The sequence below is a fragment of the Pseudophryne corroboree genome, chromosome 9, assembly GCF_028390025.1.
Source record: "Pseudophryne corroboree isolate aPseCor3 chromosome 9, aPseCor3.hap2, whole genome shotgun sequence".
Lineage (NCBI taxonomy): Eukaryota > Metazoa > Chordata > Amphibia > Anura > Myobatrachidae > Pseudophryne > Pseudophryne corroboree.
This window is the reverse complement of record NC_086452.1, coordinates 266671429-266690363: the sequence shown is the minus strand read 5'-3', so window position 1 is coordinate 266690363 and position 18935 is coordinate 266671429. Positions and strand designations below refer to the sequence as shown.

General features: G+C 49.4%; 1 protein-coding gene and 1 long non-coding RNA gene across 5 annotated transcripts in view; one reads left to right on the top strand and one right to left on the bottom strand.

The window, feature by feature from the left end:
• Positions 1–18935, top strand: part of FIRRM (FIGNL1 interacting regulator of recombination and mitosis) — a 926412-nt gene that overhangs the window by 849871 nt on the left and 57606 nt on the right. For all 4 annotated transcript variants that reach the window (XM_063940283.1, XM_063940285.1, XM_063940284.1 and 1 more), the window contains one exon: positions 5363–5485. In XM_063940283.1, coding sequence (XP_063796353.1) covers positions 5363–5485 — 123 coding nt within the window. The remainder of the gene's footprint in view (positions 1–5362; positions 5486–18935) is intronic.
• The window catches only part of LOC134957994 (uncharacterized), a 250730-nt gene that overhangs the window by 212249 nt on the left and 19546 nt on the right, over positions 1–18935 (bottom strand). The gene's annotated exons all lie outside the window — the stretch shown is intronic.

The following is an 18935-nucleotide window of genomic DNA, read 5'->3' as shown; positions in this document are numbered from 1 at the left end:
ATCTTGAGGCGGAGCTGCCTTCCAACACATCTGAGCATGCTTGACAATGTCTCTCTTACTGTATATTACCACGGCTTCTCTGTACCTTAAGGAGGCGGCCTCCGATGCCGAGGTGCTGGCGGCCAAGGCTGCTACTACGTCCGTCTTGGCCAGACGTATCCCTTGGTTGAGATCGTGGTCGGTTGATATGGATTCCAAGAAAACCCTGGAGGTGCTTCCTTTTAAGAGAGACATTCTCTTTGGATAAGACCTCAATAAGATTGTGGCTGATCTGGCTACTGCTAAAACTGCTTGCCTACCTAGTACGGCTCCTTCCACACAGAAGGCTAAAAGTACTTTTCCTCGGCCCTTTCATCCTCCAGGTAAAGCAAAAGGTCAGGCATACCCAAAGCAAGCTCGTGCTTCCAGACCTGCCAAGCCCAGACCGAAACGAGCCTGGGCTGCCCGTCAGCCTGCTTCCAAAACTGACAAGCCTGCCGCATGACGGGGCGGGCCTCCCCCTGGGGGATCCCAGGGTGGGGGGCCGACTTCTAGGTTTTGCCCAGGAATGGTTGAAGACCACTTCCGATGCCTGGGTAAGGGAAGTCGTCACTCGAGGTTACGCCATATCCTTCAAGAATCGTCCCGCTCATTGATTTTGCCTGACAGATGTTCCTCTGGACCCGACAAAGGCAAACACACTGCATTCGGTGGTACATTCCCTCCTGACCACAGGAGTGGTAGTACAGGTGTCTCTGGCTCAGAGAGGCAAGGGGTACTATTCACCGCTGTTTCTTGTCCCGAAACCGAACGGGTCCTCGTGGCCCATTCTCAATCTCAAGTCCTTGAACAAGCATGTGCGGGTCTCCAAGTTTCATATGGAAACTCTGTGCTCTATTGTTCTGGTCTTGGAGCCTGGGGACTATATGGTCTCCCTGAACATACAGGATGCCTACCTGCATATTCCTATTGCAGTGTCTCATCAGCAGTACTTGAGGTTTGCGGTGGGCAACCTTCATTACCAATTTCGGGCGTTACCCTTTGGTTTGACAACGGCTCCCCGAGTTTTCACCAAAGTAATGGCAGTCATGACAGCTACACTCCGCCGTCAAGGGGTCACGATCCTACTGTACTTGGACGATTTGTTGATCCTGGCAAACTCCCCAGAACTTCTCCTGTGTCATCTCGATTTGACGGTCCAGTTGATGAAAGCCCACGGGTGACTGATCAACTGGAAGAAATCCTCCCTGGTTCCTGCTCGGAACATGGTACACCTGGGAGCGTTATTGAACACTCACAACCAACGGTTGTTCTTGTCTCAGGAGAAAGTCCTGTAGCTTCAGAACAGGATTCGATGCTTCCTATCTCGTCCGCAAGTGTCGATACATTCGGCAATGCAAGTGCTAGGTCTCATGGTGTCGGCTTTCGATATGGTGGGGTATGCTCAATTCTATTCTCGCCCTCTGCAGAAGTTAATTCTGACCAAGTGGGACGGCCTGCCTCACCGGATCATATCTCACATGATCTCCTGGTCTCCGGAGGTCCGCCTGTCACTAAGCTGGTGGCTTCAGGACCAACGATTTGAGCAGGGGCCGTCACTTCTGTACATCCAACTGGGTCCTGCTGACGATGGATGCCAGTCTGAGAGGTTGGGGCGCGGTGTTGGAGCAACACTCTCTTCAGGGTCGGTGGACCAAGGAGGAGTCTCTACTCCCGATAAATATTCTGGAACTGTAGGCAGTGTTCAATGCGTTGACATCTAATACAGAACAGACCTGTTCAAGTACAATTGGACAACGCCACCACGGTGGCATACATCAATCCATCAAGGCGGCACTCGAAGCCGCATGGCAATGAGGTATAACGTATTCTTCAGTGGGCAGAACGCCATCTGCCGGCCATATCCGCAGTGTTCATTCCGGGTGTCTTAAACTGGGAAGCGGACTTTCTCAGTCGTCATGACGTACACGCTGGAGAATGGAGCCTCCATCCAGAGGTGTTTCAACTTCTCGTGGACAATCGGGGCCTTCCAGATGTGAACCTGATGGCGTTTCGACACAATCACAAGGTTCCGGTCTTCGGAGCAAGGACAAGGGATCCTCAAGCAGTGTTCGTGGATGCTCTGTCAATCTCATATAACTTTCGGCTGCCGTACGTGTTCCCTCCGGTGTCATTCCTGCCCAGGATAATACGTTTAAACAAGAAGGAGCAAACCTATTTCTGAACTCTCCTGCGTGGCCCAGACGGCACTGGTTCTCCGATCTACAGGGCCTCTCGCTAGATCATCCCCTTCTACTTCCACAAAAACCAGACCTCCTCGCTCAGGGACCTTGTGCTTACCAGGACTTGGCCCGTCTGGCTTTGATGGCATGGCTCTTGAAGCTTCCGTCCTGAGGGCCAAGGGTTTTTCTGAGACGGTCGTTCAAACTATGTTGAAGGCCCGTATTCCGGCTTCTGCTCGGATTTACCATAGGGTCTGGAATGCTTACTTTACTTCATGTGCGTCTCACAATCATGACGTTTTCAAGTTTAGCACGGCCAAGCTGTTGGCCTTCCTGCAACAGGGCCTGGACTTAGGCCTGGCCTCCCTCAAGGTTCACATTTCTGCCTTGTCGGTTTGGTTTCAGAGAAAGATTGCTACCCTTCTGGATGTTCATACATTCACTCAGGGCGTGTTTCGGATTCAGCCTCCGTATGTACCTCCTGTGGCCCTTTGGGATCTTTCGGTGGTACTGGAGGCCTTGCAAGGGTATCCATTTGAACCTCTTGTCTCTGCTGACCTTAAGTGGCTCTCACTTAAGGTGCTATTCTTGCTGGCTATTGCTTCAGCTAGAAGGGTCTCGGACTTGGGTGCCTTATCCTGTATGTCCCCCCATTTGATTTTTCATTGTGACCGGGCGGTTCTTAGAACGCGACCGGGTTATTTACCCAAGGTGGTATCTTCATTCCACCTTAACCAAGAGATTGTGGTTCCGGCCTTTAATTCTCCTGAGTTGTCTTCCAAAGAGCGGTCTATGTGAAGAGAACATCCTCCGTTAGGAAATCTGATTCTCTTTTTGTATTGTTTGGTTTTCAGAAACGTGGCTGGCCTGCTTCCAAGCAGACTCTGGTCAGATGGATTAGAATGGTGATTGCACATGCTTATGTACAGGCTGGTCGTCCAGCTCCTGCTACCAACAAAGCCCATTCTACTCGTTCCTTTAGACCTTCTTGAGCGGCCCACCGTGGTGTGACCCTTGAACAATTGTGCAAGGCGGCTACGTGGTCCTCCGGGAACACGTTTATAAGGTTCTATGCCTTTGATACTTACGCCTCCCAGGATGCTTCCTTTGGACGCCGGGTTCTTGTGCCCGCTACAGTGCGTCCCCTCCCATAAGGAACTGCTTTAGGACATCCCCGATGTTAATCCTTGTGGAGCCCAGTGTACGCCGCAGCAGAAAACGAGATTTATGGTAAGAACTTACCGTTGTTAAATCTCTTTCTGCAAGGTACACTGGGCTCCACAGGGGCGCCCACCCTGACACACTTAGCTTCTTTGGGTTGGTGTGGCATAGCCGCTGACACCCTCTCCTGTGGTGAGTGTGTGGTGTAATTGTCATCTCTAGTACCTGCTACTGCATTGGGCTGGTTAACGAAACTGAGCTGCTGTGCACGGAGGCGGGGTTATAGAGGACGCAGCGCTGTGCATCTTGGTAACAGTCAAAGCTTTAAGCCTGTTGGTGCCTCGGATCAAGATCCTACTCTACACCCCAATGTGAATCCTTGTGGAGCCCAGTGTACCTCGCAGAAAGAGATTTAACAACGAGCATGAAAAAGGACCAGAAGCAGCATACATATAGTATGGATGTTGAAGTCAACAGTCTTTTAAAAGGTGTCAAAGAAGTCAACAAAACGATCGAAGATATCCGTTCTGTCACTGAGCTTCGGCATCTTCCGGAGGTACTCCTGGGCCTCCGCCGGAGTGGAGAAATCTTTAAGAGTCCCCATCAAACAGGTGTAATGTAGCTGGATATAAATGGGCGAATTTGCACAATTTTTTATCAGGTGACTGCAGACTGACAAAAATTCCTTCCTAGCCCTGGTGACCTCGGCTGAGTAATCCTTGAATAAATGGAGCTTGTGGCTCTCCCATTGCAAGGACTTCTGTTTATGGGCTGTTCCCCACAACAATTCTTTATGGAGGCAATTAAGGCAGCAGAAAATCGTAACTCTCTGGCGTGCAATAATATTTTTCTTCACCTGACCAAGGCGATGGGCCTGTTCTCTTACTAAATCAGCACAATCTGCATCCACCCCCTGGTAAGGCAGGAAGAGCTCGACATTAGAGATGAGACTGTGCTGGCCCTTTAAATGATTCAGTCAGCCCAATCAATCTTAAATTGTTTATCCTTAACCGACTTTGAAGGTCATCCAGCTTGTTTCTCATTACATGCTGTGGTTTCTGTAAGGCTGTTGTATGTGCTTTCAAAAAATGAATATCCTGGAAAACCTCTACCAGCTGCAACTCTGCCTGGCTGACTCTGTGCGTAAGCAGAGATAGATGTTCTTTCATTTCTGTAATGCTCTGTTTGAAGGTAGCAGTTTGCTTTTTGAACATACAGTAGGAGTGTCTTATTGCCTGCACCATGTCCTGATAAGCAACTGAAGAGGGAACTGGTGAAGGAGACCTCGTAGGGCTGGCTGCTGCAGAAATTTCTGACAGGGAGCCTAAAACAGACGTTGCAGCAGGGGCGGCCACCAATTTGGATTCTTGCTTCTGCATAGATCTCTGGTAGTGGCTGTGTTTCGTCATGGGAGAGAAATACCTCTCCATGCAGTGCAAAACTTGACCTTGATCTCCCACAGCAGTATCTGCACTGTTTAGACCCCTCAGCTTTGAGAAAGGATGCCACCCGCAGCAGTGCCCTCTGAACTCAGGTAAGCAGCAGCTGCAAGCATAAGCGCCGGAACTGGAAGGCGAGGTAGTGACTTTAACAAGTTAGATTCTAAAATCACAAAATGATCAATGTGACCTATATTATGCATACGTAAAAGCTCTGTTATCCAGACACCTCCAAAAGCCATAAATGAAAAGACACGTTTTTAATTTCTGATACTCATACATACACGCACACCGTAATGAGCACTTCTATACAGTCTTAATAGCAAGGCATACCAGGGGCAGTGGGGGGGAAAGACCAGGATCATTTTAAATATGCTTTTAAGATAACAGTGAAAAACCATATACGGGAACAACACTTAATTCTAAAAACTATCATTCAAAAATGCCAACTGATACATTCCATACTTGGGCTATATGCATTGGTTTGTTAGATTCAGCAGCAATTCTTTATAGACAAAACTGATTAACAGTGTGTAATTTCTAGAGCAATATGCTTTGCAGGTCATTCCTGTTACAGAGATTGATAATAGAAGACAGGATCGACTTAAGGAGGAACAGAGGTTTTCAGAGACCTTTTTTGCAAAAATCTCACAGAGGCATAAAGAAGAAACATTTTCTATAGAGGTAAGTGTAGTTCTTTTACATAACATTTACCTTTTTCTATCCTAAAAAATAGTTTGATACTTCCACTATTATGGGGTGTATTCAATAGATGTCGGGTCCTTTCTGAAGAAAAGGACCCGACATCTGAGTATTCATCACGACAATGCCAATCCGACTTTTATTAAAGTCTGATTGACGTTGTCAGAAACGGGGCTAAAAACTGTCGTATTTGGTCGCGTTTCCGACAAAACACGTGGGCCGCCGATCCACGTGCTTCCCGACAAGTCGGAATTCCCGACTTGTCGGGAAAAAAGAGGCAGCATTGAATAGGTTGGAACCCCTTCCGACCTAGAAAAAAGTCTGAAACTGCCGAGACGGCCCCCACTATACCTACATCCAGCTGATATATTGTGGGTGGGTGTTTTATTTTTTTTATTTTTTCTCACACGTCCTAGAGCAGTGATGGCAAACCTTGACACTCCAGCTATTGTTGAACTACACATCCCAGCATGCCCTGCATCTGTTTTAGCATGGCCAAATAGCAAAACTGATGCAGGGCATGCTGGGATGTGTAGTTCAACAACAGCTGGAGTGTCAAGGTTAGCCATCACTGTCCTAAAGGATGTTGGGGACTCCAAAAGGAACATGGGGTATAGACGGGATCCGCAGGAGACATGGGCACCCTTAAGACTTTAAATGGGCGTGAACTGGCTCCTCCCTCTATGCCCCTCCTCCAGACCTCCGTTAGATTCTGTGCCCAGAGGAGACTGGTTGCACACTAGGGGAGCTCTACAGAGTTTCTCTAGAAAAGACTTTTGTTAGGTTTATTATTTTCAGGGAGCACTGCTGGCAACAGGTTCCCTGCTTCGTGGGACTGAGGGGAGAGAAGCAGACCTACTTCTGTGAGTTCAAAGGCTCTGCTTCTTAGGCTACTGGACACCATTAGCTCCAGAGGGTCTGATCACTTGGTGCACCTGCTGTTCGTTCCCGGAGCCGCGCCGCAGTCCCCCTCACAGAGCCTGAAGAGAGAAGCCGGGTGAGTAAAGAAGCAAAGAAGACTTCAAAGGCGGCAGAAGACTTCAGATCTTCCGGAGGTATTGCTCCCTTACACAAGCGGCACTACATGGGGGCAGGGTGCAGGGGGGGGCGCCCTGGGCAGCAATAAAACCTCATATTTAACCTGGCTATATGTATATACATTGCCTAGGCAATGTATAGGGACCCCTGCCAGTATAAAAAAAGCGGGACCGAAGCGCGCCATATAGGGGGCGGGGCTTCCTCCTCAGCTCAAACCAGCGCCATTTTCTCCACAGCACAGCTGCAGAGACGCACAAAACGAGGGGGGGGCACGGCAATTTGGTGTTGATTACTATATATAAAAAGCGCTTACAGGTCTGGGGCATTGGTTAATTCCTTCAGACCGGTGGGGCGCTGAGTGTGAGCTGGCAAACTCCCTTTCTGTCTCTCTGAAGGACCTTACTGTGGGTCTGTCCCCTATAGCCCAGTGTGTTTGGGGGTGTCAGTACGTGTGTGTCGACATGTCTGAAATTGAATGCTTTTCCCAGGAGGAGGCTGGTGAGGGAGCTGAACAGAATGTAGGAGTGACTCCGTCGGCACCGCCGACTGCTGATTGGGTAGATATGTGGAAAGTTTTAAATGCAAGTGTGGCTTTATTGCATAAGAGGTTAGACAATTCTGAGTCTCAGAACCAAGCATGGAAACAATCCATGGGTGATGTTTTATCACAGTCTCAGGCCCCCTCAGGGTCTCTCAAACGTCCATTTACCCAGGTAGCAGACACAGATACCGACACGGATTCCGACTCCAGTGTTGACTATAATGATGCCAAGTTACATCCTAAAGTGGCTAAGAGTATTCAGTACATGATTGTGGCTATTAAAGATGTGTTGCATGGGGGGCGTGGCCTAGCTGCTGAGAGGAACGGTCACGTTTGGCCTGAGCTCCCGCATCCCGGGGGGGAATAAACCCTCTCTCTCTCTCTCTCCCCTCGGATCCTCACCCGCCTCTATCACTGGCCTGGACATTGCTGTACCCCCTGGGGAGGACGGTTGACTGCTGCGGAGTTGGGGAGCGATCTTCCGAGCTCCCGCGGACTGCGGCCTATCCGGATCCCTCAGACCGGGGCCTCGATTTTGCTCCCGAGCCAGCGCGCTCCTCCAGGCCCTGCAAACAGCTGGAGACTGTCCCCCCTGCATCCTACTGCTCCGGCCGCCGCCGGACCCTCCACTGCAGCATCCCCCTGCTTACTTGCTCGGTCGGAGATTGACGGAGAGACCCGCAGCCTGTCAGGTTTAGGAGACGCCCGGCGGCCATCTTGGAAGGAGCCCGGTGCTCATCACGAGAAGCAGCCTGCTCCTGAGTGTCACAATTAATCAGGTACTGATCCTGCAGCACTCGATCTCCCTCCTTGCTGCCTCCCACCATTGCTGCCCTTCCACAAAGCAGATTACAGCCGGGTCCCACGCTATATAGCTAACTGGAGGGAGCATCCCACTGTTCTCCCCTTCTAACGCTGGCCCAGAGTTTGAGAGCTCGGCAACACGTTAGCACTCAGTGAGATCAGATATATCCGTTCGCTTAATCGTCCTGTTTATTTTATCACCCTCCTGCATAGATATTCCGCTGGGACTTCCTTACCCAATCACCTGAGCACAGTAAGAATGTAATATCTGGGGGCGTGGCTTAGCGGCGGAGCTGACTAGAAGTGCAGTCAGGGAGCTCCTGCTACTCTATGCCCAAAGTGCCCGACTACTACCTCCTTTGCAGCCCCTACAGCCCTCGTGCTGCTGCCCGCGGTGGTGGGAAGCCCACAGCACTCACCCCGGGTGGTGGGACCGCCGGAGAAGAGGTTCCCGTCACGCGGCCTACTCCAGCTCCAGAAGCCGGGGGCTAGATTTTATACTCCTGCCCGGCGGCGAGCTCCGTGGCCGGATCGCGGACGCGACGGCCGAAACGGACACCCGGGAGGCTCCACAGCAACAACCAGCACCGGCCCATATATCCCCTCTGGATCCTCTCCTCTAGGGCCCTCTCCCCCACAGAATAGGGCTCATAATCTGGGACTGAATATCTGGCCCAGGAGACAGGGGGCGGCGGCCATCTTCTCACTGCAGAAGGAGAGCCCAGGATACTGTGCTGCCCTATCAGCTGCTTTATTACTATTCTGCAGCTCAGATTATTCTCCTGAAGCCCTGTCTACCTGCATGACCAGTCCAGAGGTCGGAGTCCTCTGACTCTGCGGCTGCTTCCACATTCTCCATTGGGTCCACTGGGCCCTATCTGTTGAGAAATTGACAACATTTACTCCCAGGAGTCGTGCACGCTGCTGTACCTATAGGATGTAGGCACCTCTCCAATGTATCTTCCCCGTAACTCCCCGCAATCATTTAGCTGACGCAATCACGCACGTGGCATAGAGGATATCTACCATTCTGGGCCTCTGACGGAATTCTCCTTTCTACTGGGGTTCTTCTATTTCCTCAAGGTGATACATGATGCCTCCAAAAAAGCATAAAGCCTCCAAATCAATCTCTCAAGTTGCCTTTTTCAAGCTTTCCCCTTATCGTAATAAGTCTCAAGGGCCTGGGGCTTCTGCCACCGGATCGGATCCCCCGCCTACAACTTCCTCGCCCAGGATGGCTCTATCTTCATCTCAGGATCCCCCCTCCTCTCCACGCCTAGAGGACAGTGAAGCCTTAACGGTGGGCGCCATGAAGCTTTTGTTACACCAGTTTAAAGATGAGGTGGCGTCTAAATTTCGTACTATGTTGCAATCTTGCCAGCGCTCCGTTGAGGATTTGGGCGAGAGGACCGGACATTTGGAAATAAAGATGGGTGAGGTAGTGGGCTCTCATAATACCCTTATCGACTCCCATGATACTCTTGAGGGGGAGGTGGCGGCTTTGCGGGATAAAGTAGCAGACTTGGAGGACCGCTCACGCAGAAATAACCTCAAGCTCGGAGGGGTTCCTGAATCCGTATCTAATAGCAGCCTACATGACTATACAATCGAAATATTCAAGAAGCTGCTACCCTCCGCTACATCTGCGGACTTGATATTGGACCGTATTCATAGGGTCCCGAAGGCCCGCAGTGCTCCCGAAGGGGCGTCGAGGGATGTCTTAATGAGAGTCCATTTTTTCCACATTAAAGAATCCCTGCTTAAAGCGGCTAGACCTGCCTCTGACACGGTGAAAGCTTTGGGCCCGCTTCAACTTTTTGGAGACCTATCACAATACACCCTCATCAGGAGACGTTCCTTTCAGCCCGTCACGGCGGCCCTTCGGAAAGCTGGAATCATATATAGATGGGGTTTCCCCACGCGTTTATTGATTTCTAGAGAAGGTTCAACTATTGTGGTGTCTTCGGTCGAGGACGGTATGAGACTTCTTCACAAATGGAATATAGCTGGAGATCAAGGGTCCGGCTCTCCTGACCGCCGACTTCAGCCGGACTGGTCGATGGTTGGGAAGTAGGCCCTTCCCACTGCGGTACTTTCCCTGCCAAGAATGGCCATTTATAGGACTAGCGCTGTTTCTATAAGATAGTACTAATTTCAGTATTTACTATAAGCTAATTGCATTGTTATTCCATGCTTAATACCTTTTATGCTATTTTATGGCGGGACTTTTCTCTTTAACGATTGTTGTTGTTTCACAGGTTCCTGGTCTGGTTTGTATGCTCCCCTTTGGGCCGTCTTATTGCTGTAATTACAGTATTACTCTTTGCCGGTTCCAGGATCCTGTGATTCATTACAAATTAGCCTATTATTCCATTCTTAACGACATTCCTTTGATATGCCATGTGCGATTGTTTATAATGTTTACAAATTTTTGGTTACTTGATTGCGGGGAGGTTGGCCACTAACCTCCCAACCTTGTTGGGTGAGGCGCTGTATGTTTTGGCGTCTTACTATGACTTTGTCTCTGCACGGAGTCGGCTTTCTTTGTTTTGTGCACTGTGTTTTTCTCTTTGTCCTCCTCCGTGTGTCTCCCTTTGTGTCTCATCCCCCCCATGCTTCTTTCACTCTGTGTTCAGGGTATTGTACTTTTTTAATTGCATTCTTTGGTTTCAGTGGATGCTCCGCCTCCTGGTTAGTTTGTTATGGTTAATTTGGTATCACTGAATGTTAAGGGATTGAATTCCCCACAGAAGCATAGATTGGCCTTATCTTCCTTCTATAAACTGAAGGCGAATGTGGTCGCTATCCAGGAAACTCATTTTAGGAAGTTAGATCCCCCCAGACTCTATGATAATCATTTCCCTACCTGCTACATGGCTAATGGTCCCGCAAAAAAGGCCGGAGTGGCTATACTAATTTCTCGTGACTGCCCATTCACTCTAGAATCCCAAATCGTAGACCCCGAAGGAAGGTATTTAATATTAATTGGACAGCTTGAAGATACTACTGTTACCTTGGCTTCCTGTTATGCACCCAACTCTGGTCAACTCTCCTTTTGTAGGAAACTATTCTCCCTGATACAGAAGCATGCTAAAGGTGCCGTCATGCTTTTGTGGGACTTCAACTTAGTTGTAGACCACTCTGTTGACAGATCTCTCCCCACTAGAAGCCCCTTAGCTAAACCCAGAACTTCCCCTGTTAATACCCTTGGGCTTCGCCAATTGTTAGGGGAGTACGATCTCTACGATGCGTGGAGAACTAAACATCCTACTGTTAGAGATTACTCCTTTTATTCACATGTCCACTCCTCATATTCTAGAATCGATCTCGTTTTGACTGACAGAGTGTCACTACCGGCCATTACGAAAATTAATATTTCTCTGACGTCCTAGTGGATGCTGGGAACTCCGAAAGGACCATGGGGAATAGCGGCTCCGCAGGAGACTGGGCACAACTAAAGAAAGCTTTTAGGTCACCTGGTGTGCACTGGCTCCTCCCACTATGACCCTCCTCCAAGCCTCAGTTAGATTTTGTGCCCGGCCGAGGTTGGATGCACACTAGGGGCTCTCCTGAGCTTCTAAAAAGAAAGTATATAATTAGGTTTTTTATTTTACAGTGAGACCTGCTGGCAACAGGCTCACTGCAGCGAGGGACTAAGGGGAGAAGAAGCGAACCTACCTGCTTGCAGCTAGCTTGGGCTTCTTAGGCTACTGGAAACCATTAGCTCCAGAGGGATCGACCGCATGGAACTGGCCTTGGTGTTCGGTCCCGGAGCCGCGCCGCCGTCCCCCTTACAGAGCCAGAAGCAAGAAGAGGTCCGGAAAATCGGCGGCAGAAGACATCAGTCTTCACCAAGGTAGCGCACAGCACTGCAGCTGTGCGCCATTGCTCCTCATACACACTTCACACTCCGGTCACTGAGGGTGCAGGGCGCTAGGGGGGGGCGCCCTGAGCAGCAATAAAAACACCTTGGCTGGCAAAAATACCACAATATATAGCCCCAGAGGCTATATATGTGATAATTACCCCTGCCAGAATCCATAAAAAAGCGGGAGAATAGTCTGCGAAAAAGGGGCGGAGCTATCTCCTTCAGCACACTGGCGCCATTTCTCCCTCACAGAGAGGGGGGGCACTAAATTTAGGCGCAGTATATATAACAGCAGCTATAGGGGACATAATTCAGTTAGTCCCTGCATTATATAGCGCTCTGGGGTGTGCTGGCATACTCTCACTCTGTCTCCCCAAAGGGCTTTTGTGGGTCCTGTCCTCTGTTAGACCATTCCCTGTGTGTGTGCGGTGTGTCGGTACGGCTGTGTCGACATGTTTGATGAGGATAATGATGTGGAGGCGGAGCAGATGCCTATAGAAGGGATGTCACTCCCTGCGGGGCAGACACCTGAGTGGATGGACTTATGGAAGGAATTGCGTGCACGTGTCGACTCCTTACACAAAAAATTTGACGACATGCCAAATGCGGGACAGCCGGCTTCTCAGCTCGTGCCTGTCCAGGCGTCTCAAAGGCCATCGGGGGCTCTAAAACGCCCGCTACCTCAGATGGCAGACGCGGATGTCGACACGGATACTGACACCAGTGTCGACGACGACGAGTCTAGTCTAATGTCCACTAAGGCCATTCGTTGCATGATTGAAGCAATGAAAGAGGTGTTACAAATTTCTGATATAAACCCAGGTACCACTAAAAAGGGTATTATGTTGGGGAGAAAAAACTACCCGTAGTTTTTCCCCCATCAGAAGAATTAAATGAAGTGTGTGAAGAAGCGTGGGCTTTCCCTGATAAAAGATTGGTAATCTCTAAGAAGTTACTAATGGCGTTCCCTTTCCCGCCAGAGGATAGGTCACGTTGGGAGACACCCCCTAGGGTGGATAAAGCGCTCACACGTTTGTCTAAAAAGGTGGCACTACCGTCTCCGGATACGGCCGCCCTCAAGGAACCTGCTGATAGAAAGCAGGAGGCGATCCTGAAGTCTGTATATACACACTCAGGCATTATACTTAGACCAGCTATTGCGTCAGCATGGATGTGCAGTGCTGCCGCTGCGTGGTCAGATTCCCTGTCAGAAAACATTGACACCCTAGACAGGGACATTATTCTGCTAACCATAGAGCATATAAAAGACTCAGTCTTATACATGAGAGATGCACAGAGGGAGATCTGCCGGCTGGCATCTAAAATAAGTGCATTGTCCATTTCTGCTAGGAGAGGCTTATGGACTCGCCAGTGGACAGGGGATGCAGATTCAAAAAGGCACTTGGAAGTTTTGCCTTATAAGGGTGAGGAGTTATTTGGGGATGGTCTCTCGGACCTAGTTTCCACAGCAACTGCTGGGAAGTCAGCATTTTTACCCCATGTTCCCTCACAGCCTAAAAAGGCGCCGTTTTATCAGGTACAGTCCTTTCGGACTCAGAAAAACAGGCGTGGAAAAGGCGGGTCCTTTCTGTCCAGAGGCAGAGGTAGGGGAAAAAGGCTGCAACAAACAGCAGGTTCCCAGGAGCAAAAGTCCTCCCCCGCTTCTTCCAAGTCCGCCGCATGACGGTGGGGCTCCACAGGCGGAGCCAGGTACGGTGGGTTGCCGCCTCAAAAATTTCAGCGATCAGTGGGCTCGCTCACAGGTGAATCCCTGAATCCTGCAAATAGTATTTCAAGGGTACAAACTGGAATTCGAGGCGTCTCCACCCTACCGGTTCCTAAAATCTGCCTTGCCGATTACTCCTTCAGACAGGGAGGCTGTGCTAGCGGCAGTTCACAAGCTGTATTCCCAGCAGGTGATAATCAAGGTGCCCCTACTTCAACAAGGACGGGGTTACTATTCCACACTGTTTGTGGTACCGAAACCGGACGGTTCGGTGAGACCCATTTTAAATTTGAAATCCTTGAACACATACATAAAAAAAATTCAAGTTCAAGATGGAATCGCTCAGGGCGGTTATTGCAAGCCTGGACGAGGGGGATTACATGGTATCCCTGGACATCAAGGATGCTTACCTGCATGTCCCCATTTACTATCCTCACCAGGAGTACCTCAGATTTGTGGTACAGGATTGCCATTACCAATTCCAGACGCTGCCGTTTGGACTCTCCACGGCACCGAGGGTGTTTACCAAGGTAATGGCGGAAATGATGATACTCCTTCGAAGAAAGGGAGTTTTAATTATCCCGTACTTGGACGATCTCCTAATAAAGGCGAGGTCCAAGGAGCAGTTGTTGGTGGGAGTAGCACTATCTCAGGAGGTGCTACACCAGCACGGTTGGATTCTGAAACCAGGGTGTCTCTGCTGTGGTGGCTGCAGAGTGCTCATCTTCTAGAGGGCCGCAGATTCGGCATACAGGACTAGGTCCTGGTGACCACGGATGCCAGCCTTCGAGGCTGGGGGGCAGTCACACAGGGAAGAAACTTCCAAGGACTATGGTCGAGTCAGGAGACTTCCCTACACATAAATATTCTGGAACTAAGGGCCATTTACAATGCCCTAAGTCAGGCAAAATCCCTGCTTCTACACCAGCCGGTACTGATCCAGTCAGACAACATCACGGCAGTCGCCCATGTAAATCGACAGGGCGGCACAAGAAGCAGGATGGCAATGGCAGAAGCCACAAGGATTCTCCGATGGGCGGAAAATCACGTACTAGCACTGTCAGCAGTGTTCATTCCGGGAGTGGACAACTGGGAAGCAGACTTTCTCAGCAGGCACGACCTCCACCCGGGAGAGTGGGGACTTCATCCAGAAGTCTTCACGCTGATTGTAAATCGATGGGAACGGCCACAGGTGGACATGATGGCGTCCCGCCTAAACAAAAAACTAGAGAGATATTGCGCCAGGTCAAGGGACCCTCAGGCGATAGCTGTGGACGCTCTAGTGACACCGTGGGTGTACCAGTCAGTTTGTGTTCCCTCCTCTGCCTCTCATACCAAGGGTACTGAGAATAATAAGAAAACGAGGAGTAAGAACAATACTCGTGGTTCCGGATTGGCCAAGACGAGTGTGGTACCCGGAACTTCAAGAGATGATCTCAGAGGACCCATGGCCTCTGCCGCTCAGACAGGACCTGCTGCAGCAGGGGCCCTGTCTGTTCCAAGACTTACCGCGGCTGCGTTTGCCGGCATGGCGGTTGAACGACGGATCCTGAAGGAAAAGGGCATTCCGGAGGAAGTCATTCCTACGCTGATTAAAGCCAGGAAAGATGTAACTGCAAAGCATTATCACCGCATATGGCGGAAATATGTTGCTTGGTGTGAGGCCAAAAAGGCCCCAACAGAGGAATTTCAACTAGGTCGATGTCTGCATTTCCTACAAGCAGGAGTGACTATGGGCCTGAAATTGGGCTCCATTAAGGTACAGATCTCGGCTCTGTCGATTTTCTTCCAGAAAGAACTAGCTTCACTACCTGAAGTTCAGACGTTTGTGAAAGGAGTGCTGCATATTCAGCCCCCGTTTGTGCCTCCAGTGGCACCTTGGGATCTCAACGTGGTGTTGAGTTTCTTAAAATCACATTGGTTTGAGCCACTTAAAACCGTGGATCTAAAATATCTCACGTGGAAAGTGGTCATGTTATTGGCCAGGCGTGTGTCAGAATTGGCAGCTTTGTCATGTAAAAGCCCTTATCTGATTTTCCATATGGATAGGGCGGAATTGAGGACTCGTCCTCAGTTTCTCCCTAAGGTGGTATCAGCTTTTCACTTGAACCAACCTATCGTGGTGCCTGCGGCTACTAGGGACTTGGAGGATTCCAAGTTACTGGACGTAGTCAGGGCCTTGAAAATTTATGTTTCCAGGACGGCTAGAGTCAGGAAAACTGACTCGCTATTTATCCTGTATGCACCCAACAAACTGGGTGCTCCTGCTTCTAAGCAGACTATTGCTCGCTGGATTTGTAGCACAATTCAGCTGGCGCATTCTGCGGCTGGACTGCTGCATCCTAAATCAGTAAAAGCCTATTCCACAAGGAAGGTGGGCTCATCTTGGGCGGCTGCCCGAGGGGTCTCGGCTTTACAACTTTGCCGAGCTGCTACTTGGTCAGGGGCAAACACGTTTGCAAAATTCTACAAATTTGATACCCTGGCTGAGGAGGACCTTGAGTTCTCTCATTCGGTGCTGCAGAGTCATCCGCACTCTCCCGCCCGTTTGGGAGCTTTGGTATAATCCCCATGGTCCTTTCGGAGTTCCCAGCATCCACTAGGACGTCAGAGAAAATAAGATTTTACTCACCGGTAAATCTATTTCTCGTAGTCCGTAGTGGATGCTGGGCGCCCATCCCAAGTGCGGATTGTCTGCAATACTTGTACATAGTTATTGTTAACTAAAGGGTTATTGTTGAGCCATCTGTTGAGAGGCTCAGTTGTTTTCATACTGTTAAACTGGGTATAGTATCACGAGTTATACGGTGTGATTGGTGTGGCTGGTAGGAGTCTTACCCGGGATTCAAAATCCTTCCTTATTATGTCAGCTCGTCCGGGCACAGTGTCCTAACTGAGGCTTGGAGGAGGGTCATAGTGGGAGGAGCCAGTGCACACCAGGTGACCTAAAAGCTTTCTTTAGTTGTGCCCAGTCTCCTGCGGAGCCGCTATTCCCCATGGTCCTTTCGGAGTTCCCAGCATCCACTACGGACTACGAGAAATAGATTTACCGGTGAGTAAAATCTTATTATTACCGATGTCATGGTCTGACCATTCTCCGCTGAATGTGGTGTGGAAACTTTACGGGCCCTTGGAGACTAGGAAATTTCCTGTTATACCAACAAGAGGCTTCACTTGCCAAACATCAAACCTTAAAGGTATATTTAGAAACTAACAAACCCGAAGATACTTCGGTCTTTAATAATTGGTGCTCTTGTAAGGTTGTAATGCGGGGGGCTGCCATTCAGGCCGCTTCACGGCTGAAACGTTCTCAAAATGTTGAACGTCTCTTAGCTGAAAGCGAAGTTGCAAAATTAGAACTAGCACATAAGGCTGACCCGCAGAATAGAACTGCCTTTAAGCTTTTGCTTGCCGCAAGGGAAAAGGTGAACGTTTTTTCTCTTCGGGAAGTACAACGCAATCTCGCACGATTAAATCAGAGATTCTATGTATTTGGAAATAAGGCAGGGCGTCTCTTGGCATGGAAACTGCGAGGCCAGCGAGCTAAGGCTAGACTTCACTTTGTTTATTCTCCTACGGGCTCAAGAGTCTCTGACCCTTTTGGTATAGCAGACACTTTTGCAGAGTATTACTCCCGACTCTACAACCTACAGTCAGATCCTAATACTCCCCAACCCATTGAAGCTGAAATCCAGTCCTTTTTAAAAAAAAACCTGTCCCTACCGACACTGACCTCCGAGGCCTGCCTGTCCCTCAGCTCTCCCTGGACTATTCCTGAACTCGAGGCAGCTATTGATGGTCTTCCACGAGATAAAGCGCCGGGGCCAGATGGATTTCCGTCTAATTTCTACAAAACTTATAAAGCAGATTTGGCACCAGTGCTATTGGCAGTCTTCAACGAGGCATCGGAGGCTGGGAGGTTCCCGAGGGAGATGCTTGAAGCGCGGATAGTGGCTATCCCTAAGCCGGGTAAATCGCCCACATCCGTTCAAAATTACCGATCGATAGCTCTGTTGAATACAGACGTAAAGCTTTTTGCTAAGGTTATCGCTAACCGTCTTTGTCCTTTATTGCCTTCCCTTATAGCTGCTGATCAGGTTGGCTTCGTCCCGGGCAGGCAGGCCCCGGACAACACTCGGAGAGTTTACAATGTCATGGAGTATTGTGATGCTAATAAAGCGCCCCTCCTCGTCCTATCGTTGGACGCTGAGAAGGCGTTTGATAGGTTACACTGGGGGTATCTGAGATCACTCCTGGGTAAGTTTGGCTTCCGGGGAAGGTTTCTGGATTCCATTTTTGCATTATATTCTGCCCCCTCTGCTAAGGTGTATGTTAATGGGTGTCTATCCAGGGGTTTCGATATTCTTAACGGCACCAGACAGGGGTGCCCTTTGTCTCCCCTTATTTTTGCCCTGGCTATTGAACCCCTGGCTGAGACTATTAGGTCTGATACGAGGGTCTCGGGACCCGAGATAGGAGGATTGAGTCATAAAGTCAACCTCTTCGCAGATGATATTCTACTCTGTTTGACCAACCCTGAATCCTCCCTTGTCGGTCTCCATGCCATATTAGATAAGTATTCTAGATTATCATACTATAAACTGAATACTTCCAAAACGGAGGCGCTACCGCTTCATATCCCACCACATATCCTGGCTCTACTTAAGGATAGATACAGATATGCTTGGCAAGCAAGAACTATTAAATATTTAGGTATACATCTATCGCTTGACAGAGATCTGTATGACTGTAACTACTTACCTCTGTTTAGCGCCAAAAAAAATTGATCAAAGAGTGGTCTTTACATGAAATCTCTTGGCTGGGGCGTATCTCTGCAACTAAGATGGTACTGCTACCTAAACTCCTTTACTTATTTCGGGCCATCCCCCGCAATTTCCCTAAACCTCTTAGTGTTAGGGCTAATAAAATTCTATCACACTTCATCTGCAAGGGATCTAGACCGCGTATCTCTAGGCAGGTTCTGTCATTGCCCAAAGGCTTTGGTGGGGTTGCTTACCCCAACTTAGATGCATATCACTCCGCCTGCCTTCTTAGCCAGGCCCGCGACTGGTATGCCGCTCATTCCCCCAAACCATGGGTAATTATTTAAAAATCCTTCCTAGGGTCGATTAACATTACAGATCTATTTCTACTGCCTATAAATAGCATTCCGAAATGGACTGGTCCTGGGGATGCGATTAGATGTACTTTGAAGTTATGGCACTCAGTGGTTGTGTCTGACCCAACTATTGCATTACCTGCAGCGGATCTTCCTATCAGAAACGTTGCTTATACTATCCCTGATCTTATATTAAACACCTGGATTGACGCTGGAGTTGTGAGACTGAAAGATCTTTTCTTGAATGATGGCTTGATTCCCTTCTCTCAGCTTCAGTCTCAATTTGGGATATCAAAGCATGATTTTTTCAAGTTGTTACAACTACGCCATTGGCTC